Below are 26,658 nucleotides of genomic sequence, written 5' to 3' on the forward strand. Positions count from 1 at the left end.
TTTGGGGATTAATGATGTTTTTTCTCCATAGTATCCTAACTCCTCTAGTTTTGGTTTTATATGATGATTGCGCTATTGTTGTATACTTATTTGGATTCCATAAATGCTTTTCATCATCTTTAAAGCGAGTCTCTTGAAGAAATATTACTTGCGCTTTGTTTAATTTTAAATATTTTAATAGGTTTGATCATTTCTTTGGATTATTTAAACCATTTATGTTCAGTGAAAGTAGTGTTAAGTTCATGTTTATTGTTGAGTTTCATGCTTGCTAATATTTATATTAAAGTACATTTTATAGTATTGTATTTGGAACAAAATTCTCCTTATTTCATATATCATAAATAGACTGAATCTCTTTTGTAATACTTTTATATTGATGTTCATTTCAGGCCATAATAAAAAAGTATAAAATGATTTAAGTAAAATTATTTTGATTAATATAATATTTTCTTTCAACCTTCCCCCCATCACACATGGAATGATATACATTCCTAATCTGATAGACAAAATATCTACCAGATTAACCCTCATGTTTGGTAGACAGATTTCCTCATGCTCCATTCTTGTATTCTTAGAGACCTTTGAAATTATAAACTAGTATATGTTGAATAATATTTATGGTTCTACATATTATATACATAGTGAAACACATAAGTAATTGTAGGCTATATACATATATATAAATACATTCCTTATTATGAACATTTAATAACATATCAATCATATGGCTAAGTATATTCATCTCAAATAAGTTAAACCCAACATCCAATTGCTCTAATGTCATCTTCTTTCCCCCTTCTCTCTCTCCCTTATGTATATGAACAATTTGCAGACACAAACATGTATTTTATATACTATTTTCATTGAACCATTCATAGTGACTGACTGATATCAACTATTGAATCATTTCTGAATCGGATGTGATTATAGATTTTATATATATGTACATGACAGAACTATTAACATAGTAATATATGCATCAAATGTTCAAGTTAACCATCTAATAGTAAATGACAGATAAAATCTTTCCCAAATACATATTGATTGTAATGAAATCTATTTTACATAAATAAATTAAGATTTAAAAAAAAATTCAATGAATGGTATATGCTTGTAAATTTCTCATGAATCAAGAAATTGTATTACATACACAGTTGTGATATTGTTTTTTACTAAAAAAAAACAATTTCTGTTAGTGCAAACTAGTTATTGTTCAAGATAATTTAATACTCATATATTACTTATTATATCCAATGTTTCTTTGACTATTTGGTTATATACTTCAAACCCTAGTTTATAATGCATATTAGAGTCTTACAATGTTTAGTATTCTTTTGTCTTTTCATATAATCCATAAGTTTAATACATAGATTTTACTATAGGTTAAAGAAACATTTTATAAACTTTTTATATAAGACCCATCTCGTTTATTTATTCAAATGTAACAGTTTTAACTTTCTGTCAACAAAAACTATTAAACCAACTATATTTTTATTTAGGATAAGCTTACTGATTAAAAAATATCAGACTCAGAATGCCCACTGAAGTACACTGTAGTATTTCCTTTGTTTTGCAGCTTAGCTATGGTGCAGTAAATGAGTTTCTATGCATGACAAAAAGTAAATTAAGTTTCTAAATAAAATATATAATCATAACTAGAATCAGTTAAAAATGATATGTCTGTATTTGCACATGTCAAATCTAGCCATGTAGATGATAAACATATTTGTGTATTGTCACTATTTTGTGCTAATTTCTGTGCTTATATACATATTTGTAGATTGACACATACAGGCTCATATTTCCATGTTTGAGATTTGTAGAATAAATCACTTGACTATGTTTCTCTAATTCTTACAGAGTTATTATACAGTGTTTTCCTGAACTGTGCAGACTTATTTCTTCCTATTGTTTAGCCTTGACTTATCATTACTTTTATTAAAAAGTACTTCATATTTATTCCAACTAAATATTGAGTCTATCCAAGAGCTTTACAATATACACGTCAATTGTCTTTTTGAAATACAATCTATTAAAGAGTTAAACATCAATCTAATGGAGATTTTCAGCATGTTTATGATTGGCAGCAGACTGCTGTTATACCTGTCACTAACTGTACATAATGTAGCCTACTTTTCTATGTCAGTGCTGTGGACAATTAAAATCGTATCTGTTGTCAGTTGTAAAATATCATGTCACTGCATTTTACATATTAACTGTCCATCAGTATTTTCAAATTGCTGGAATTTGATGTTTAAATCCACTCAACTGATTAACCATATATCCTTTGAACGTGCTATGCTAGGTGTACTGAAAGTCATAATGAGACAATAAAGTGGTATAACAGCCCAATACACACTATAGAAATATGATGTATATATTTTAAATACTTGTGCCAAAAAATGAATATGCATTACAGGAACAAATTGGCTAGCAGGCATTAATTAGTATGTATGACACACTGCTGCCTATTACATTACAGGATATCCCTGTCCAGTAAACAACAGTTAGAACTGGATTGCGTTTGCTCTTTAACATCTAATTATACATTGTGCTAGTCAACCAACTATTTCATGTAAGCACATGCTAGAAGGGTGACATATCATTTATTTTGGAATTAGCAAATACCTCATACACTAAAAAAAAAATCTGTTAATGGTCAGTCATCTGTCCTGCATTATTTTTTTAACAAAGATACACATGTACACACACACACACACACACACACACACACACACACACACACACACACACACACATGTAAATATTTTTAATTAAAACAATGTTAAAATCTGTCACAGGGTTTTTTATAAGCAGTACAACAGCTACAGTCAAGAAAGTGCAAATATAGCTTTGAAATCAGAAGCTTTTGGAAGATAAAATAAATTCTGTACATAAAATTCGAAACATTTTCCTGATCATTTCCTGAATGTTTTGAACATTAATAATCAGCATGTTTTCAGGACTATATCAGAGGGTGCTTGTCACTTTAAGACTAACAGGAAGTGTACAGCAGTATTGACGTGAAAACTCTTGGTATCTTGACTAACAGTTTATACACTGAATCTCTGCCACTCACCACTATGTAAAAGTAACTGTTCTTATTTATATTTCTATTTTAGTGATTTAGTTTGTGTACTAGTATAGTGGTCTTTTTCACATTGAATTTTATAATTGTTGTAGTCCGATAAAGCTGAATGTGTTCATACTATTTTTTTCCTTTTTTTACTCTCTCCCTAGTAAGACTATACTGTATTCTGTCCTCTTTCTCTCTCTTTTACATCATTATATCATTGTAGAGCGTGAGTGCAAGCTATTAGTGTTACTGTGGTGTTGAATGATTACAAGGATGCTATTCATGTGTTCGCAAGTGTGTTTGACTGTGAAATGAGCTTGCGGCTTCTTGTAAACAGCCGTTATTTATTCTTATCCTTGTCAAACAGTTCGTGTGAAGGAAAAAAAAAGAGAGATGATGCTTTTAAACTGTAACAATGAAGTGTTCAACACCGATCAGTTATATAACTACTATATTTATATTTTATTACGGATACCTACTGCTTATTGCTTGATATCTTGTAGCCACATGAAACCCGTTGGTTACAAACCATCTATATGAGCTGCATGTCAGTATTTCTTAATGGAGACACCCAGATCGTTCACTGCTTTTCTCCTTCCTCTCCCAACCTCCCATTCTCAATTCTATCCCATCAAGACAATCTATTTAGTAATTAAAATGAGCTTTTTGAAAGAAACAATCCCTACAATACTACACATTTAAATTTGATATGATTGTCGTTGTGCTAACCACTTGACACAAGCAGCCTCATCCTGTAGTAAGTAGAGTTGAAGCATCACTGTATTAAAAAAGAAAAACAGAAGGATTATAAACAATATTATGCATATTGAGGCAACTAAAAAAAGTAAATGTGCATACGTTTTGGTTTCAGTTTCCTTTAGTATATATTTCACTTTTTAGTAGAATCTTTGAGAGTATTTAAACTTGTTACATTTTTTATTTCAGTTCTTTGTTTCTTCTTCTTTACATCAGTCCAGAAATTTTTTTCTTGGGATCTTTTCAGTGAGTTAGATGTTGACCAGTCCATTTCTTATGGAATTGTAATTATATTATTGTTCTTGATAAAAGAAGCTGCCTCATCTATGTTGTCGAAGATTTTCATTTCATTTGAGTGAAGAATCTTGATTTTTGCAGGGTTTGCAAGTTGAGCTTTAATTTTGTTTTGTTTCAGGAATTTTACAAATGGCCATGCTTTCCTTCCTTAAACCTAGAACTCTAGTTGAATAGTCATTATCAAATCTTACTTGGTGTTGTTGATACTTTAAAGGACTTTTCCTCCATGCTGACTTTAGTATAAGTTCTTTATCAAGGTATTATAAAAACTTTATTACAATGGATCTAGGAGAAGTATTAGGGGATGATGATACAGGTTTTTCTATGGCTCGATGAGCCCTTTCTATGCCATTTGACAGTCCTTCTTTTAGGTCTAAGAATTCCGGCAACCAGGAATTTAAAAATAAAATAATGTCCTCACCCTCAGCTTTCTCTGGAAGACCAAATATTCTAATATTTGTGCGCCTTTCTCTGTTTTCTAAATCATCTATCTTGTTGATTAACCAGTTATTTTGTTGTAAGAGAAATTCACTTTGGTTCTCTTCTTCTTTCAACCTTCCATCTATATCAGAGTGAGATGTTTCAATGTCCATTATTTTTGTTTGTTGCTGCTGTAATAATTCTTTAAAGACATCTGTTTGTTTTTGGCAGTTCTCTTTTAGATTTTCAAGATTGTCCTTAAAATTATCCATTTTCAATGACAGCTCTTGCAGGACAGAGGACATCAATTGGATTTCCTTCTTCAAGGCTGTTTCAGAGTGTGAGTTCTTTGAGTTACTCATTTCCAAGTGGCTATAGTAGTGTCCAGATTAATTTGACAGGAAAATATTGACAAAAAGCTTTCAAAGTACACTATTAGTTCATAAGTTTATCAATAATAGTTGGATATTTTTGTTCAATGAAATTAATTATTTCCCTATTTGAATTAGTTTTGTGCAGCTCTAAAAAAAAGTTAGCCATTCAGGCTCCGCCCCTTATCTACTTCTGGTTTGATTCCATTCACACTTGACGCCGATATACTTCTTAGGATAGTTTGCAGGTTGACTCTTAAATAGGAGTATTGTTTTTCCTATTGTTAACCAGGCTGGTGTCTGTTCAGGGTGCACATATAAATAGTTCTTACTTATGGCTAAATCTTCACGTGAAGATGTTAATACTTTTAGCCAGAAGTTAAGTATTGCATCTCGGCCTGGGTTTTCCAATCTCTCTGGCCATTACTTCAATACATTTCATATCCTGTACATTTGAACTTGTTATTCTTTCTTTTACTTCTTTTATCTGTTTACCATCTTTGTTATGTTCCACAGGATCTTCATAGATATTTCTCTAAAATGTGTCTATTTCTTCCTTTTTGGTAGTGTTTCAATTACTTTTGCCTTGTTTACTAATTCTCTATAAAACTTTTTTTGGGTCATCAAATAAATTGCTTATTTTGTACTTTTTCTTTATGTTTATCTGCATATCTTCTACATTTTTCTGCCTGTGCTGATATTTTTAGTTTATTCACCTCTTTTCATATAAATGTGATAACACATAGATTACTCCATCAGTAAAAGTAATACTGTATGGAATATGCTATATTCAAACCTAGGACCATGTGTATGGCAGTCCTACACTTACACCTGTTGCCACAAGAATGTTCAGGAAACAGTTGTCCTTGAATGGAAATTTGTGATAGTGCACAATAGATCCTGATCTGTTCTAATACTGCACGTTATTTTTATCACATCTATCTTTTTGAGTATTTTTTGTTGCTCTGTTCCCACTTCTATATTCTTCTAACAGTGACACCTTGTCTTAACTGTTTTATAGTTTTCTCTAATCAATACTTCCATGATGGCATTCAATTTCTCCCCTTCATTTCCCTTACTACCCTGTGTTTATGTGGTGTGACTCTCCATTATTTATTTAGCTGTACAGTAGTATATCCTGTTTACTTCTGTTGCATCACATAAATTTCTATGGACAGTCCGAACTTCTGTGTTCATTTATTTTATTAAATTTCTAACTTTTTGGGTTTTATTGACTTTCTCTAGTCTATTTATTTCATTGATCTTAATATGTGTCCATGTCTATTAAATCAAGCAACTCTTCTCTTAGATCATTTTCTTCTAAACTGAGGACACATTCTTTGTTCTTCATTTACTGCAGGCTTTCTATAGAAAGTTCCAAAGCATCTTCATGTGCCACATTCTCTTCAATTTCATCTTGTGTCATCCATTGCTCTTTCATATGGGAACTCAATGGCCTATCTCTCCACAACATTGACTGTGTCAGAGGTGCCACACTTTCCTGTTCCTTCCCTTGTTGTGCAACTCCAATCGAATGTTTCTACTGGTTTCCTATGGAAGGTTCCAAATTATCTTCATATGGCAACTGATCAGATGTTTTCCTCTCCACTGATTTTTCCTTAATTTTTGGTATCCATTGCTGTATCCTGCTGTGATGTTATCTGAGTTAGATTTTCTACACTAGCTCCTTCATTTCACAGGTAATCCATAACTCCAGTTTCTATGTCTTTAACTTCTCCATTACTAATCCTCTTTTCTTCTCTTCCCCAGGTTTTCTTATCTTTTGCATTGTAAAATGTTTGATGTCCAGATGCCTTTGCCTGTATTTCTCTTCAGATATATTTGGTGTTGCTCTTTTTGTATTGATTAGTTTTACTTTCTTCTTTGCATAAATATTGCACAATAAGTCTCTTTTCCTTTTCCATGTCCATATTTCTTCTTCAGATGTCTTATGCTCCTCTTGTTTCTCCTTAATTTGGAGACTCATTGTTTCATCATGCTGTGATGTAACCTGTGTTAGACATTCTGCACTAAATCCTTCACTTTGCAAGTATTCCATAACTTCTATTTTTTTTTAACTTCTGCTTTACTAATCTTCTGCTCTATGTTCCCTGTTTGTTATCTTTTTGGGATTTTTTTTTGTGAAATTTCCATATCTGGATGCCCTCCCCTTTATTTCTCTTCGAATATCTTTGAGGCTGCCTTTTTTGGGTTGATTAATTTACCTTTCTCCATTTGCATAAATATTGCACCATATCAGATCTCTCTTTCTTTCCCATGTCCATATTTCTTTTTTATACCTTTCAAAAGTCTCTAGATTTTGTTCTTTATATATTCACACTTCTTCAGTCCATTTGATTTGCAAATGGCCCAAGGTTTCTTGGTCTATATGTTTTTCATAAATCTGTTGCATCAATTAACACACATTTTTATTTGAAGTTTCTGACAATTTTTCTTGTGGAAGTATTTTTCTTTCCTCTGATTTCTCTGTTAATCTTTTTGTATATCTTCTGTCTGGAAATTATGGGCTTCTTGCATAATAGTAGCAATATATAATGTCCTTCCTATCCTCAAGTAGTCCACTCTATTGTCATTAAGGCTCTTTTTTTTTGGCCTATCAGTTTTTGTGACTTTTGTCAACTGCTACTTCCTTCCACAACAAAGGGGGCCATCTTCCCCCTGGGCCTGGCCTAACCACATTGTAGGAATGTTACCGTAACTGGAGGATTCTATACTATTTTTTTTTCAGTACTGGTACCAGTGCACCTACCAAGATTGGGCACTTTTTTATCCTGGGTCTTGTGTACCCAGCCATCTTTTTTATTTTTTAACCTACTTCTGTCCATCATATATACCATATAAAATGCATTCTATACATCAGTATTGTCTTTGTGAGATTTTGTGAAAAACAAGGTCCACCTCGTGAAGGTAGTCACCAACACATGAGGGTGAATTCAATTCCAGCAATATTACCCTCCTTTGTTTGCTGACTTATCTCTCCATGGACTCTTCTTCTGGTCCGGTATAGGTGGCTCCTTTGACAATGAGCTCTGCACACAATTGTGTATTGCCTTTGAGGTTGTGACACAGCTAAAAAATGCCTTATGGTTGTTATTGGCCTGGGATGCCAAACTGAAATCAAAATTGGCTTTGATAGACTTTGAGCTCTGAGTTATTTGTTTAGTTTGATGACAGTGTTTTTATCCTGTTGGATGCTGCACCTCCTAATTTTTGTCATGATTTTCTTCCTTCTGTTATACAGCCTATTGATGTGATTCCACCACGGTGACTTGTTTTTTGAGTTGGTTCTGTATTTCTTTCTGGTTGGTACAATTGTCTTTATGCAGCTATTATCATGTTTGTATAGGGTTTCTGTGAATAGTTCCACATAGACAACAGTGTTCTAATGGTTTATGGGAGCTTGAAATTTTGGCAGGTTATCATTTAATAGCAGAAAGTTAGCCTTAGAGTAGTTCCCAAATATTCCAGGGTTAGCTGTGGTTCCAGGTTTTATTTTTACTTCAGATCAGACAATTTTCCCATATTAGTGAGGACCAGATCCAGTACGTTTGCATCCCTAGTCAGTGCATTGACAATATGGTCCAGAGAGTTTGTGTTTACAAAATGCAGGAATCTCTGTGTCATTAGGTTTGGTGTTGTATACGATTCCCAGTTAATAGTGAGGTAATTAAAGTAGTCCATGAATATGGTATTGGGCTGGACAGTGAGAGTTTCCAATAAGTATAAATACATGTTATGGGCTTTCCTGGGTCATAGAGGGGGACCTATAGCCTGCAAGGAAGTGGTATAGGATTCTGCCTATGATGATTTGAATGCGGAGAAGCTCAATTGCATTGTCCTGTTTGACCAGCCTTGAGATATATTTACTTCTAATGTAAATTGAGACACCTCTGCTTTTAGTGCCTGAATGTGTAGTAGTGCTGGTTTAAATGGGTGGAAGGCATTATAGCCTTGCAATGCTGGTGTGCTGTCCATGATTTTAAACCATGTCTCTGTGACTGCACAGACATTAGCATTCTCTAGGGTGAGGAGAACTTGTGGGAAGTGGAGTTTATTGTTTAGACTTCCAGCATTGAGCAGTACCACCTTTAGATTTTCTATCTTTACTTCCTGCAAAAACACCACTGGGTGCACATGTTGGGGACCTCTTATAAGGGTCCACAGAGCAGGATGGATGCTAGGTACAACCTTCCCATAGTGTTGAGTGATGCCACTGGCATCACACACACTGGTAAGCACTACAGGCATCACACAGTGACCCAAATAGGCAGCACCATGACCTTCTTTGCTAATGTGAATAAGAGGCTAGGGAAAGTGTTCACGTGAGTACTGGTGACTGGTGACTTCTACTGTAATTTAGGCTTAGCTTCTCAACCATAAACCGGACATTTCATTCATGGATATTTTCCTTTTTATTTAGGTTTTTCAGCATCTGAGATTGAGAATAGGGTGATGCATCAATGGTGTATGGAAAAGCTCTTCCAGGTATCTGTATATGGGGATGTTATAACTTCATACACTTTAAATACTTGCATAACTGTCTGTTGTTAAGAGTGCTGCTAAGTAGCAGAACTTTTTCCTATTGTGCTATAGACCTCCTGACACATATACACTGGGCATTCATGCTGACATTATCTCCCACCTGTCCTGGGTGTTTAGAGAGTGCTAAGGGTATAGGGATACTGATCCCTGACCTGTCTGTGGGTATGCTATCCTTCACACATCACACCTGCTTGTCTGCCCTCTTACATTTATACATATGTTGCCATAGCCTTTTCATCCATAAAGGTTGCAATGCTCTGTTTGTACAGCATATACAGAGAAAGTCACTTCCAAGCCACATGGACTACTCTGGGCATGCCGGAGTAGAATACGTACTCTGCTGTTTATTAGTGGCTGACATATTTATTATTATTTATTATTACATGAATACCAACCATTGTAAGGGGATCATATTTATGCCAAATGTTTTGACATGTGTAGCTGTGTCACTATGAAATGGTCCATGTGTTTCTCTACAGGCCATTATCCAATAGGCCAGGTCTGCCACCTGCAATTAAGTCCCTTGGGTGTCCTGATCCAACTTCTGTGGCCTCTGTGGTCAGTCATTGTGCTACATACACACAGACTCCTATATACACACAGGAGGAATGGTTAGGCACTCTGTCACCTTGCCCTTGGGGCATAACGCCTGCAACAGTACCATTTTAGTCTGGCAGGTATATTGTGTGTATATATATATATATATATATATATATATATATATATATATATGTATATATATGTATATATTATATGGGTACTTCATACCTAACATTTCACTCTTCTAAGTATTTTTACATCAAAATAGTGTTACACAATATTGCTAAATTTTTCTTGTCATTTCTGTCAACATTTCTGTTCCTATTTTGTGTAGTGTCAGCCATAGTTTTGTCATTGTTGCAGCAGTCACCTCACTGTCAACCTGCACTGCAAAGCTGATACCTCACAACTGACATGCAGCACCATCCCTGCTGAATCTCCATCTGCTGCAGGGTTATATGGATCATTCAGCAGCAGGTGACATGAAGAGTTCAGTGGTGGTCTAGTGGTCTGTCACTAGTGAAGGTTGTAGGCTCCCCATCAGGTCATGCTACAGGTGGCTTACACAATGCAATCTGGCAGGCGGTTCATGGATGTGGTGATGACAATGGAGACTGGTGGCTTGTCACCTGCATTGAACATGTCCTTCTTAGACTGTCCAGTTTTGTATCAGCATCACCCCTATTGGTCTGAGCTTTCTGAATGTGTGTCTGTTCTTGCTACCATCCCCATACTCTCTTTCCTGTCCACACCTTCTGCTTGCTATGATCCCCATACATTTCTGACCCTAAAAATATACTCCTGCTTTCCCATTCCCATCCTAATCTTCCCAGGAAGAATGAAATAAGTCTGAGTATAATGAGTACAGAAGCTATGGACATTATAATTCAGTCTATTTCAGTTTATCAGCACTGTTATTGGAGACAGTAAGATTTTTTTCTGGACAGTATAGGCATCTACCGCCACAATATGTAGTAAAACATTCTTAACTGAACTACAATGTATGTAGACTTTTATTCTGAAAGGTACTGGAAGATTTGGTACAAAAAGAAGAGACTGGCACATATTTAGCACAGTTCCAGTTAATTAAAAGATAAAGACATTCATTCCAGCCTCCTTCCAGTTTCCTTCAGTTATTTCCAGTTAATTCCAGTATTCTACAGTCATATTAGTTCTTACAACTTTACATTATCCAGGACTTGACCCAACCCTTCCCCTCCAGAGTCAAACTCACACTGGTCCATCAACTCACCTGATTCCCTGCCCATTTCGTAGGTTTACGTACCAGCCAAAGATAGAGAGAGGAGAGCAGAGCAGTTCAGTTTGTTGCCAAACTCTCTTTGTAAGATGCTCAGTTTGAATAAATATATACCACATCTTCAATATCACTGTGCTGTTTATACAACATCATCAACAGCCAAGGCATCACACAAGGCATAATGGAGGAAAACAGCGGACAGTCTCCCAAGACTCTTTAAAAGTATGAGGACAGGAAGCTGCATTGCCTTAAGTAGTATGAATGAGAAGTAGTAGTATGAATGAGTAGTAGTAGTATGAATGAGAAGTAGTAGTATGAATGAGTAGTAGTAGTATGAATGAGAAGTAGTAGTATGAATAAGTAGTAATAGTATGAATGATTAGTAGTATGAATGAGAAGTAGTAGTATGAATGAGAAGTAGTAGTATGAATCATTAGTATTATGAATGAGTAGTAGTAGTATGAATGAGTAGTAGTAGTATGAATGAGTAGTAGTAGTATGAATGATTAGTAGTATAAATGAGAAGTAGTAGTATGAATGATTCGTAGTATGAATGAGTAGTAGTAGTATGAATGAGAAGTAGTAGCATGAATGAGAAGTAGTAGATGGGCTAAGTCCCAGAGTCTTCAGAAATCTGATTAGTGTATGGTGGCAGATCCCCTCATGTAGATCATCAACAAATCATTGGCTAATGCAGATGTACCCAGATGATAGGAGGTGTGGTCTCATTCTCCACTGGTGAAAGCAGGGAACATCCTGGGAACTACAGGCCTGTTAGATTAATGGCAGGGCCAAGAAATGTCATGAAAAAATCATAAAGAGAAAGAGTGCATTTCTAGAGGACAGAAATTTCAATGACAATGTCCAACAAATTATCATGATCAAAGAGAGTTATAATTCAAACCTGATCCAATTAAATGTGTTAAAGGTGAACTTGACTACATATGTTAGCAAAAAAAAAAGTGTATATGGACTTTAGCAAAGCCTCTAACTTGGTTCTACACACCAAACACAAAAGAAAAAAGAAGAGGGCAGTGGTAAAACTAAGACTGTGGAAGCAGATTGCAACATGGGTGTATTGAAGAACACAGAAAGATGATATGGTGAAAGGACTGATGTAAGGCACGAGGAAGGTGACTAGTACAGTACTGCAAGCCCTGTTCCTGAGTCCAGGACTTTTTAATATAGGTGTAGCATTGAAAGATGTAGTGAAGAGGCTAAGGAGGGATTTGAAAAGGCTGACCAAGTGAGAACAAAGATGGTAGCTGGGATTACTGCACAGAAATGTGAACTACCACTTTTGGACCACAACAACCCTCTTATAAAGTATTGGCTAGAGGAAATGTAACTGATAACAACAGGGCAGGAAAATGAGCTGCCATGTTGACTACACATGAATCGGACTACAAGAAGCAGAGTGTCAGGTCAGTGTAAAGAATGCAGTGATGTTTCCTCAGGAAGACACACCCAGAAATGAAGAGGCAATGATTCAAGCTCTGCAAAGCCCTTGTCGGGCCTCAACTCCTTGAGTACTGTGTTTAACAAAGACATCTGCAGATATTACATTCTTGTACCATCTAAGGGTTCTATTATCTCTTTATGGATAGTGAGAAAGCTACAAGAAAAACCCAGCCGAAGCTAGAGTCTTCCTTGTGTAATATACAAAACCAGTTGAAGTGGAGGTCCTTGGGATATAAGCAATTAACCACTTGAGGACGTATCAGTATTTCAGCTACATAGCTTCTGAACGCCCTTCAAATTTTGCTTTCATTGGTCTTTGCTGGTGCATTCAGGCTAAGAAAGCCAAACCTCACTAGCTGCAGACATGCCGTTTTTTTGTCCCTTTTCTGAGCGTGTTAATTCAACATAAGTGTACTGTTTGGTTATAGTTTAAAAACAAACAGCTTAAAAACAAACCCGATGTTCAAAAACTTAGTGACACCAAAATATCCAAAATAATAAACAAAACAAAGTGTAAAAATTATCACACAGACAAAGTCATGGGTATTCAGAAGCCATGTAGCTGAAATACTGGTATGTCCTTATGGTGTCATTTGAATATATCCCATGGGCCTCCACTTCAGAAGAGAGGGGGCTCTAGCTTTACTGTGCAATTATTATAGTTTTTACTAAATGTGCTGTCTCTGTGGCCTTTTTACCATTTGGTTTGTGGATAGTGTCACTGCTTTTGTGAATGATCATGAATTTTGGGGCATTGCTGCTGTAATCTTAACTAGCAGTCTCACAATGCCTAGCCAACAGTGAAGGGACCCTATGTATATGAAATACGTGGAATTCTCTTGGTGTGTGATATAGGAAATGCCTTGTATTCTGTGTTTGAGTAATAACCAAGTAATAAATCACAAATATTACATTTAGGGACTCAGTTTTCTGAAACCACAAATCAGGTTTCCCAAAGGTACAATATATGGTATTTCATGCATCCCGCTGTAGTTATATTTTGAGTAGTTTATTTTACTTAAAACAGATTTGCAGGTAAAAACATTTTCTGCTTGGCTACATGCAATTAGCATTTTCATTTACTTTTTATTCTTTTAGTTTGACATATTTCATTCAAATAAGAAATGTATTTTTAGGTTCCTAGGTTGGTACTGGGCTAATGACCACCAGGGTCTTTACAAGCCTAGCCATGCAACCCAACCCAGTTTTGTCCTAGAGTTCCTTGGATGCCTAAATGGTGGGGTATGTTAGAAAAGAGGTAGCTAAAGTTTATATGGTGGGGAGGGGGTATGTTAGTTGGGGATTAATTTACGTACTGTCAACCTCTGTCCATCAAAGACATGGGAGTACAGGCCAGGGACGAATTTCCAATTTTCCATCAAATAAAGAGAGTCAGGGATGAATTGTGCTTCATGTAAATGGGGAGCTTATTCCATAGTGTGGGGATACTTTGAGATGCATATCGGTCCCTCCAACAGGTTCTGTTTTCTGTGTTATGTGTTAAAATCCTAAGTACCAGCTTTACAGGTTTACTTCTATACAGGATACTACTAACCACCACTGAACTGTGAACAGCTCCACAAAAAGGTACCGAATTTATAGCAGTAAGAAAGAGCTGAAAAATTATGTGACTTATGTGGGAAGTGGAACCATTTAAGTGGCTTTTCGGTATGCACTATGAAGATAATTTTTTTTTTTACATTGCATTGAATGGAAATACAGGTTTCATTTTCTTCTTATTTTATTTAACAAATTTATATTAGAAGAGTTGAGTGTTTTACTGGTTAAAATGGTCAGTGTTTCAGTTAGATTTAATAGGTTCCATAACATAACTAACACTGAAAATGTTGAACAGCAAACTGCAATTTCTCTGATACTGCTACACATTGGAGAAAGCACTTTTCAATATGCCAACAACTCAGTATATATTTTTGTATTTTGTTTCAGCCCCACTTTCCATGTTGATCAACAGAGTGTCGCACTTTTCATTCTCAAGGATGCAAATTGCTCCAATAAGTGTGTGAATATGTATGTTCCATCTTTCCTGTCTGCTTGGGGGGCTCTGTTGGAGGTTTCCATAAGTGTTTCAGGTCCCTTTTTCCTTCCCAGGTGCATTCCCTGTGATGGTACTTCCCTTCCAGTGATTTGTCCAGTCTGGTGGGGTGGCAGTCATCTTTGAAATAGGATGGTTGTGGGGTCCTGTGTTGGGACTCTTTCCTTGTTGTTGTGGGTCCCTGGTAGTAGTACCTGGAATCCGGTCCTGTTACTTTTGAACTGTAGTAGTACATTTGGTTGCTGGGTTGCTCCGGTGGTGTGTTTTTTGGTGTCAGAGTCCTTAGTCCAGGAGGTCTTTGGAAATCCAAGTTCTCAAATCTAAACCACTCTCCTCTGGAATTGTTAGAAGTTGTTTCATTGTATAATGCGTGGTTCTTCACGTTGCTCAGCCTATAGAATTTTTCATTTAGATCTCTCTTCAGTTTTATTAGATTTTTCACCTTTTAACTTGGAGTTGAGTAAGTTTGCTCTTTTGGAAATTATTTTAAAATTATCCTTTATGTTGCTCATGTTCGAGCATGCTTTCCTGTTGATGGAAAGTTCTGTTTTGTATTAGTTTGCAGTTTTCTGTTGTGATACTATCTATGCAAGCAGGTTTAGTGGTAAAATTATTCTCACTGGAGGCTTTTTACATATAAGAAGGTATTCTCTAGCTTTTGTAATAGTATCCCCTCATTGAGGAATTATTGAACCATGAGTTTTTCATCTTGGAGCAGGCTTGCCATGTCCTAGGTTTAAACCTCTATTTGCACTGCTCATTAGTGTGCTTGGGCTTAATGGTGATCTCTTACAGGAAAAATATGGTTATATCTGTCAATGTAGTCTCTGGCCAGCTAGTTCTCCACAGCTGTACACACAAATATCTTACTAGAAACTATACAAAGCTGTTTATGCCCTGCTTTATATGTGATGATGTTGAACTATAAATTTTTTGTGAATTTCCTTGCAGTTGGGGCATCTTTATTGTCCCACTATTAACACTAATGAGTCCTCTATGGATGTGATGGGGGAGCCTAACTCCCATTTGTAGATATTTATTACTGCCTTATGGCACTCCTCTTCAGTAATAGCTTTGGCACTCAAAGATAGATGTGAATTATGAGTGCTGGGCACTGTTAATTGATATACAACATGCAAACAGGCAGACTTATTGTAGCATAACATAGGTCAGATCCAGCACTGGGAATTAGACTTTAGGCCTTTTTCTGTGAATTTCCTTGAATATTAGTTCAGAGACTGCCAGTAATTTCACAGCAAGGTCTGGCTGTATGCAGGCACATAAATGGGTGTGTGTGTGTGTGTGTGTGTGTGTGTGTGTGTGTGTGTTACATTTGTATACATCACTCTTGAAAGCGTGCACTTGAGCCTCTGTACTTTGGTTATAAATTTTAAGTGAGTACCCATAGACCAGGGAAAGATACTTTTGAGACTTTGGGTATTTTGTAGTCAACAAAACTTTCATGGTGCCATATGAAACTGTCTATTTTGGAATGGGGTCCGGAATAAACTAGCGTCAAGTCTGACTGGGCTGATCTGGTAAAGTTGGAAGCCAGCAGAGTAAAACAATAGAAAGCAAACCTGAATGTCAGATGTAGCAAGCACAAGGGCATTCACTTTTAGATATAGTCATTCTACACCAAAGCCTATACCTGATGAAGAACTTGTTACGAGACAGTTATCGTTTCCAATTTCTTGGACATCACTACTGTTGGGTAATACCTCCTCAGGTTCATGTGCTATTGTGACACAGCAGGCTGCTGCACAGTGTGGTGCTACTAAAGGTTATTCTGTGAGGGCATGCTAACTTTTTTTATTATTTTTGCATATGACATTTTAGAGCTGTTCTGAAAACAGAGCTCAGCAAAGTAAAATGATGCACTACAGCTCAACAAGACCAAAGGAAAATGTCCAAATCTGCATATTTTATTGGTGCAACAAAGTAATATGTTTCTGTGCAACATGGTGTTAAACTACTTTCTGTCAGATGTAGGCTATTTTGTTCATATTATAATTTACACTTGCATGGAAGATAGACATCACTAAAGTAACAACAGAGAAGCAATTCAATCAGACCAGCTAAAAATGCAAGACGTGCACAGCAAAAATAATACATGGATACACCCTGGGAAATATTTGTGGTAGTCCTTTGAAATCTGAGACGATATACATTCTATTATTTTCTTTCTTCATTTCTGATTTCACATCTCCAGGTTTACACTCCTTGTGCATCACTCACTCATAACACCATTATTAGCCTAATAACACTTGACAGAAACTGAGAATACAGTGTAGAACAAGAAACAAGAGGGATGGAACCAGTGCAGGAAACATGGCAGCACAGTGTACTGCACTTGTAAAGTAATAATAATAATGATGATGCTAAATACAACCAATAAATAAATTCATGTTTTGAACAGTAACCAATGAGACAACCATGCCACCCTATTGAAAAAAGGGATCTTCCATTATCTATCTTTAAATGTTTTAGTTCTTCCCTATTTCATCCAATGGCACACTACCCAGTACCCCATATCCATCATGAGGTCTTTGCTGCCTTCTAGAATCTTAGACTTTCTCCATATGCCTGGGACCATCATGAATTTTAAGGGTGTTCTTGGAGATCTGGCCAGCATAGTATCTACTGGGGGATTTTTCTTTTATGCCCTACCTCATTTTTCCCCCTTCCCGTGGTCTTTTGGTTTTGTCATGAGGGCGGGCCATCAGTGGGAATGTCTTGATTTGTTGCCTTGCCTCAGCAGCAGCTCAGTCAAAGTCCCCACTATAATCCCTACTTTGCCCCCTCTCATATATTTCCGGGCTCCACTGGATCAATATGCAGGAATGCCCTTGAGATGACCCACTCCCGTGGATGGGAATGCCCTTGAGATGACCCACTCCCCTGGATGGGAATGCCACTAATCAAAACCAGGTGTATGCCAGTAGAGCAGCAGTGATCATCCATAATCATTTATCTCAAACTAGCTCTTCATTTTAGAAGTAGTCATTCAGTAATTGTATGCATTTGTAGCTGAATTTTGTACATTTTCAGCAAATCCTAAGACTTTGCTTTAAATTATTTATTGCAATTATTACAGCATTTTTAAAGAAAATTAAAAACTTGTGATAATTTACCCTAAGTGGATGGGTCATAAAATGGTATGGATGGGTCATAAGATGGTACTCTGCAAGAACTTCATGAAACTATCACACAGTTCTGATACTCGTATTCTCTTTTATGCCATGCAGCCCAATTGGTTCCCTGGTCCACAGTGAAAGCACAATAGGCAGAGCAAGTAACTTCAGATATAAAAGACTACATGTCAGTGGAAGGATCGCTGAGTTTGTTGGGCCATTTTAAAGACAACCCAGCTGCCAGCAATACTATACACTGATTTTCTTCCATATTCCTTGCATAATTCAAAGTTTAGTCTGGCACTTTTAAGCACTTGGCAGGAAGCACAAACTACAGACCTGTGAAAATCAACTAAATAAACAGCATCTGGCTGCAGAAATAATATAATAAAAGATAACTCTTTTTCCATTTTTGAATGTTTAAAGTTAAAAGTTGAAAGGGCTGCAGCCCAACATCAGATTTCTTTGTACTAGTGCTATAGAATATGTACCTAACCCAGGCAGCAGTGCATCTGAAGTACAAAAGTTATTCAGCACACAACAAAGAACATATACGTACATAAATGTTTCATGACATATTTTATCAACAGATTTATCAGGATATCATGCATTTTATCATGGCCAGACATGACTGCTTGAACGTAATATTAAAGCAGTACTGAGTTGTTTTAATATCATGTATTTTATACTTGTTCTTTCACACAGATAGGATTTTTAAGTGCTTAAGCAAAATATGCAATCAGATGCATGTAAATGTTAAACGTTTCCCTCATACACTTTGATCTTTGAAAATGCTTTGAGATTTTGACCTTGAATTAGAACAGTCAGACTACACCTGTCACGCTTCCTCACTTTACTATCAGTAGCCTGTGTTTATTCTAATTTGTGTCTAAATAAGAAAAGGGATTTTTGCATTTATTTTATACTTTCTATTGCATAGATTTTATTTACATTTGCAGCCTTCAGAAATTAATACCCTGAGCCGAGACGTTCTAACTGCTGATTTCATTGTTTCAGGTAGTTAATGGCCACTGCTGTTGTGATACTGGTCTGTAATAAATATTTCAGTAACCAGCATAACATATATAAGTTCTGATAACTGATGGAAGTATAATTAACATTTGATATTTTCAATGGATAGGAAATGTCAGCTATTGCCTTATTACACTGATGTGTAATACTGGCTTACTCTGTAGTGAGGATTGGCTTTATGTCCCAGGTCATTTGGCTCAGTACACTTACCTAGTTAACAAATTTAATTTATTAATTAGAGTCTGCATGTCCTCCCTGTGGTCAAGTGGCATTCGAAAGACATGTGTGAATGGGCGTGCCTTCATTGAAGGTTGGGTGTTGAGCTGGCACTGTAAAAAAATCTACTGCCAATCATTAGCGGACCGGAGTTCCGCTGTGGCAACCGCTAACCGGGAAAAGCCGAAAGAACAACAATTAATTAAAACTTTATTTTGTAAGTATTTCTCATATTTTTTGTACTGCACTGCATGTTACATGTTTGCAGTATCTAAACATAAATGATTTTTTTATTTACTTTTAGGTAAAGTAAAACAGAAATAGATTTAAACATAGTCGCTGTTGCCTGCATTAACGTTCACTCCCATGTGCACAGCTCTAAGGAAGTGCAGTGCAATCCCTAGAGCTGTGACAATGATAACATCTATCCACTGAGAACATGCTAATAAGAAACAACTTCATCTCTGTTTAATCATACAAAGATGTCTTTATTTGCCTGGTGTACTTCAACTGTACAACTGTACAACTATCACTCATATCTTTTTAACTTTGCATTCAGCTTTGTTTATTTTTAATTTGTTTAAGTAGTCTGGACATATATTACACAGCTATTTAGAAACATAAATATTACATTTTGGTGACATCTGATACATGCTAGGCAACATTATAGCTTCAAGTGAAATATTTTGAGGGGTTCTACATTTGTACCATTGTAATTATAACCAGGACTGAAGCAGGGGTAAACTCTCTCTGTGAAGGTATCTTTGAAGGTGTAAAGGTGAGACATGTTATCGGCATTATAAAATGACACTTGTCCCCCCTCATAGTCTAGGTATACTCCAATCCTCTGAAGCTTAACACCTAGATAGAATGGTACATCCGCAGCCCAGTACATATTCCCATTCCTTAGGCATAAAGTCCAGTATCCACGTTTAGTAGTCTCTGTTGCACCCCACTGTCTGTTTATGGACTCTCTCACAACTCCCACATCCCACTCATTTTTATTCTTTACCCCTACCTCCCAGTAATGTCTGCCAGATGTGAACCCCTTTGATCCCAGTACACTCACACTGCAATAAAACCTCTCTGGGTTGTTGGGGAGCTTCTTCCATTTGTCACCAAGTCTCACACTTTTAAGGTCTTCAGACAGAACAAGCATAACATGTGCTGTTTTAGGGTCCAGTAAAAGATTAGACAGCCCTGTGAAAATGAAACAAAAAATTTACATCAGATTCTTTGTAAATATATAAAAAAGTTCAAATAGAAATGCCATAAAACTACGCCATGAAAACAAATCAATTTATTAAGCTTACAAGGTGAAGTTCATATCTTTTTACATTTCATCTTTCCTCATTTACAGTTAAACTACCCACTCTGTACAGAGACAGCAATGTACATATCCTCACAAGTCATAAATCAGAAGAATATATTTGCAGCATGTCATCAATAATGAGACCAAACCTCCAGCTGGCTATACTGATATAATGAACATGAAATGTATTCCAACTGAAATGTCCAATAACAGCTCATCATACTTCTTTATTAGAAAGACATCCTTAAGGAAGGAACAACTTTGTGTCAAAAGGAAAACAGAAAATAATTTAGAATGGACACATGAAAAGACTTAAGGTTAACTAACAATGTTAACTGTAAGCAGTTGGTAATGTACACCAAAATTCAGATTCCCTTCTGAAGATTATTTCTCACTACATCATATGAGTAAGATGCTGGTACACTGGGAATAAGACAGAAATCCTGCCCACACAGCTGTTGATCCAGGACTGGAGACTGATTCCAGTGCTGCAGGGTAAGGTTACACAGAGTACTAACTAACTAAATGCTACTTCTCTTGTCCCAGGGTGGGGAAAGGTATGAAACAAGTACTGCAGGGTCTGTGCTTTGGTGGAAACCCATAACATAGTGCCTGCAGAGGTTTAATGAGTCATGCAGAAAAGGAACAGACATTCTAATTCACAGATGTACAGCAGTATGGTATGAGCAAGTCACCATCATTTGGTACCTGTGCCCTCCTTGGGATACTAACTCCCTTCCCATCTGCGATTTAGTATTGCACCTTACCTTCTTTTTATGTGGTGGTGGCGGTACAAAGACAGTAACCCATGCAGTTCTCTCCCGGGATGTGGAGGGAAGCATCCAACACAGACATCCTGGGGTATCAGTGTCACAACAGTAGTAATGGGCAGCTCATTAGTGAGGTCTGACCCAGATGGTGGTCAGCAAAAATAAAGGATTTAAATGACAGCAAAGAAAATTTGGCATAGAATGTCATGTGCACAGTCTTACACAAATCCAAAGTGACCTATGCCAGCTTTCAAACTCTGACTTTAATGACAGTGGTATATGTAACAAAAAGACTGTAGCATTACATGCCACTGACCCAGCTTAATAGATTTTAAAATATAATGAAGTGATAATATAATTTCAGTTAGAGCTGTTATTTAAGGTTAAGCAAATATAGGTTTAGTGGAATCTGTAAAACCACTTCTGTTACAGTATAAACTAGTTAGCTACATCTTTTAACTGACTTCAGTCACCACCTTAACAATGACAAGAAGGGATAACAGTGGCCTTAACGTCCACCTTATGTAAGTTCCTTGAGACTTTCTGCTACTTTATATTCTATGCCTTTATGCTTAAAGGTTATTCTTTGTGCTCAGTATGGTACAGAAAGTCAGGCAAGCACATCACTCTGGGCTGAAACTACAGATGTCTCAAGTTGGTCACAAACAGCTCTGGATATTCTTCAGCTGAAATCATCTGATATTAGAAGGAACCTTGATTGATGGTGCACTCTAAAGATATCCTTTCTTTTCTAAGTTCAACTATTTTTCTCTGAAGACCCCATGTTCATTGCAGCACTTGCCTCTGGCCAACACAAACATACACGCACACCCTTACGTAATGTACTGTACTATGAAAATACACCTGTGCCCTGAACCAAGTACTTTGCCTCAGCATTTGAGCAAGCAAATTCCTGAAACTCAAGCGCAGCAGTGAAAGAAATCTGCATGATATACTTTTCTATTTTTGAATTGATCTGGTTCTCCTCTGACCATCAAATGTAATCTCTAGCCACCCTATTGACGTATTCTTTATAGATGGCCACTCATTTATTCTATGTAGGTGAGAGTCAAGAGAACCACAAGCTGCAAAGTCACCCACAAGGGAGACCAGAGGACTCTCTCTTTAAGGCACCAACTCCTATTTGCATGCTCATTTGCATCCAAGGAGATGGTGTGCAATCACTCTTTGTAATGCACTGTCTCATGCCACTGTGTGACATGATCAACTGACCCTGTCCCCTTGCAAACAGGCAACCCCATGTAATCTCCATTTCCACTGGGGATTCTACCACAGAGAGTGTGCCCTGAGCACATGCACCCCCCCCCCCCCAGCAAAGGCAAGCACAAATAAGCCTCTTTATTCCTCTTATCCCCTACAAAAAGGAGTCCAAGCTATTAGTCAACATAAAGCCAGGTCATAGTCATGGTTTTATCCCTAAATATAAACCACACCAAAAAAGTATTAAAAAAAAAAAAAACACTGCCACAGATCCAAGAAATTATTTTAATACAATAAAAACTCTGGCACCTCGGCTTTAAAGCCTTAAAGGAGTAAACACTCAGTAAAACACAACAGGTATATATACACAATTCAATAAAAATTAAAATAAGCATACTCCAATTATTCAATTAATCACATACTTCCAATCAAGATCTTTATTCAAGCCCACAGGGTCCAGAGTGTTATATTTCAAGATATAAATTGTTTCTTTATGGAACGTGCATTTCAAATCTGTATTTTCTCCAATTTGCACATTCACTTGTTCCAAAATGGACCCGCCTAATAGTGTAGCATCCCCTGCATGAAATTTTTTTAAAATGTAATGCTGATGGACTTTCTGTATGCATATTTCTCACATCCCTAACATGTTCCTGAAAACGTACCTTAAAGGTACGTTGACTCTCCCCAATGTAGAACATCTCACAGGGGCATTTCAAAACATATATTATTCCCTCTGTATTACCCTAATTATTAGATTATATTATTCCCTCTGTATTACCCTAATTATTAGATTATATTATTCCCTCTGTATTACCCTAATTATTAGATTATATTATTCCCTCTGTATTACCCTAATTATTAGATTATATTATTCCCTCTGTATTGCCCTAATTATTAGATTATATTATTCCCTCTGTATTACCCTAATTATTAGATGATATTATTCCCTCTGCATTACCCTAATTACTAGATGATATTACTCCCTCTGCATTACCCTAATTACTAGATGATATTATTCCCTCTGCATTACCCTAATTATTAGATGATACTATTCCCTCTGTATTACCCTAATTATTAGATGATATTACTCCCTCTGTATTACCCTAATTATTAGATGATATTACTCCCTCTGTATTACCCTAATTATTAGATGATATTACTCCCTCTGTATTACCCTAATTATTAGATGATATTATTCCCTCTGTATTACCCTAATTATTAGATGATATTATTCCCTCTGTATTACCCTAATTATTAGATGATACTATTCCCTCTGTATTACCCTAATTATTAGATGATATTATTCCCTCTGTATTACCCTAATTATTAGATGATATTATTCCCTCTGTATTACCCTAATTATTAGATATTATTCCTTCTGTATTACCCTAATTATTAGATGATACTATTCCCTCTGTATTACCCTAATTATTAGATGATACTATTCCCTCTGTATTACCCTAATTATTAGATGATACTATTCCCTCTGTATTACCCTAATTATTAGATGATACTATTCCCTCTGTATTACCCTAATTATTAGATGATACTATTCCCTCTGTATTACCCTAATTATTAGATGATACTATTCCCTCTGTATTACCCTAATTATTAGATGATACTATTCCCTCTGTATTACCCTAATTATTAGATGATACTATTCCCTCTGTATTACCCTAATTATTAGATGATACTATTCCCTCTGTATTACCCTAATTATTAGATGATATTATTCCCTCTGTATTACCCTAATTATTAGATGATATTATTCCCTCTGTATTACCCTAATTATTAGATGATATTATTCCCTCTGTATTACCCTAATTATTAGATGATATTATTCCCTCTGTATTACCCTAATTATTAGATGATATTATTCCCTCTGTATTACCCTAATTATTAGATGATATTATTCCCTCTGTATTACCCTACGTCCCTATGTACTTGCCCATTCTGCAGGTAACGTGTATGTTAATACGTTTTCCATTTGGTATTTGATTCTCTCCCTGGTAGGTCTACTTTTGAGAAGAATCCTCGCTAATATTAAACCCTTCTGGGAGGCAGAAGGTAGCCAAATAATGGATGGCTACAAGGCTAAGTCCTGAAACAATGATGAAACAAAGAGCCTCAAGTTCAAGACATGCATTTCAAGCAATAATGCTTAATGAGAATGGAAACCATTGCACAAATAGCTGCAGCACAAATGTCCACAATGGAAACAGTCTTGAGGCAACCACTGGAAGTATTAATGACCCCACTGTCGAAGTATTGGACAGTATCCTTTTAATCAATCAGGTAACATATTCCAAAGATAACTACCTGGATAAGCAAATCCTGAATTCTGGAATACTCATGACAGAACTGCTTGCAGCCCAAGTAAGGCTCTAATAGGCCAATATCAGTAAAACTGATCCTTCAGACAGGTGACTCAAGCTATAGAAGACAAGACAGATTTGCACAAGAAGTTTAAACATAATCCACTGTTTGATGGGTGACCAACTCAAGGTCCTCAGTACTGGTGAAATGTATTAGTACATTGCAACAACAGTAAGTAACTAAGGCATGGAGTTATACACCAGTTGTAATGGTTATACTTGCTGCACTCAGGGACTCTTTTTTTTTTTACCATGTCAGGTTGTGTGCCTCAAAGCCCCTGAAACAGAGCATTACAGTAGTCCAGCCAGAAGATGACAAGTGCAAGTACCATTATAATGAGGGCAGATACCATGTCAGGTTGTGTGCCTCAAAGTCCCTGGAACAGTGCATTACAGTAGTCCAGCCAGGAGATGACAAGTGCAAGTACCATTATAATGAGGGCAGGAAATGGGATTAAATGTTTAACAAAGCCAGTGCTCTTAAGATAGGGACAAATGAAGTTGGTGATGACAAAAAGCTGGTCCTACGAAGTTATCTTATAAATAGAAATCACTCTAAGTCATACCATTGAAATAAAGGCAAGTTGCCTCCAAAATAAGTGATATTCACGGACATAACTGGTAAAGCAGAATCCAAGAGTGTAGTATGTATTACCACTACTACTGTCTTGGAAGCCATACATAAACCACCTCTACAGCATTCCTAGCAAAAAATGACTGTTCATAGTAGCTCTAGCTTGTCTATATAAAACCCTATCTCCAGGGAGACTACCTGCCTTGAACTGTGAGGAATTAAGGTGGGATTCTTAATCCTGTTAACATGTCCAAGACTGAGACAATACTGGCTCACCTGCAGGAAGGGAATACCCAAAATGAGACTGGTGGCAATGCTTACAATTCCATGGTCTGGCTTCCGGGAGCTGACACCCAAATCACTTGTAAAAGCATAGGGACTCTACCATTTTGAAACTGCAAAGTCCACTTCAACTCTAGCATCAACAACTGTGGAAAGAGACTGAGAGAATCATGGCCATCTTAAGTCCAGAAGGCACTGGAAGATCTGAGCCTGGACACTCTGCTACATCTTCACACAAACTGACCAAGTCATGACCTGGGATCTGTCTTCACCAGTAGGAAAGTCTATTACTTGAGTGTGTTTAGATGCAGACCGTATGATGCAGTTATCTGAGATGAAACAAAAGATGACTTCCCAATAAAAGCAGTCTTCTGAGAGCTAGACTTCTAAAGATATTACTAGAATATACAGGCAGGGAACTCTATCATCTCCAAGGCTTCCAACATGGTGAATAGCTCTTTAATATGTTCACTACAGAACAGAGAAGCAAACATGACCTTCTGTGTAGACCCACGATTCTAATGCTAACATGCATTTATCATATTTAACAGTGTCATCCAAGCTCCCTGCTGCAGCAAGGCAAGTAGTTTCTGGAATGTCACAAACCAGACTGTGGCTTCCTGATAATGCTGACAATGATGAGCTCCAGAAATGAAAGGAATCCTTTAACCACCTTATAAATAAGAAAACACCACAACAGAAAACTAGGTAAAATTCCAAAATAGGGGCGAGACACTATAGCATCTGTGAAAGTTACAATATTTGTGGTTGCCCAAAGGATTCTTTGAAGACAACTTGTCCATTTAAGTGTAGTTCTTTCTGAGAAGGGACCTAATAGTGCTAAGATATGGCTTGCTGTATTGAGAATCCAAAGTTCATGTGTTATGGTTCTCCAAGCTGTGGTAAACTCAAATAACTCTCCCACTGACAGCCGTAGAATATAG

The 26,658-nt window shown here is 36.5% G+C and overlaps 1 protein-coding gene across 1 annotated transcript in view; it reads right to left on the reverse strand.

Moving 5' to 3' along the window:
- Positions 1-19,644: 19,644 nt before the first annotated feature.
- The window catches only part of LOC122796483 (zinc-binding protein A33-like), a 529,245-nt gene continuing 522,231 nt past the window's right edge, over positions 19,645-26,658 (reverse strand). Inside the window, exon 6 of the mRNA XM_044064995.1 lies at positions 19,645-20,377. Within this exon, the coding sequence (XP_043920930.1) occupies positions 19,842-20,377 (536 nt within the window). The 3' untranslated portion in view covers positions 19,645-19,841. The remainder of the gene's footprint in view (positions 20,378-26,658) is intronic.

The sequence above is a fragment of the Protopterus annectens genome, chromosome 3.part0 (genome assembly GCF_019279795.1).
Source record: "Protopterus annectens isolate FY-2018-M chromosome 3.part0, PAN1.0, whole genome shotgun sequence".
Taxonomy (NCBI): Eukaryota; Metazoa; Chordata; order Ceratodontiformes; family Protopteridae; genus Protopterus; species Protopterus annectens.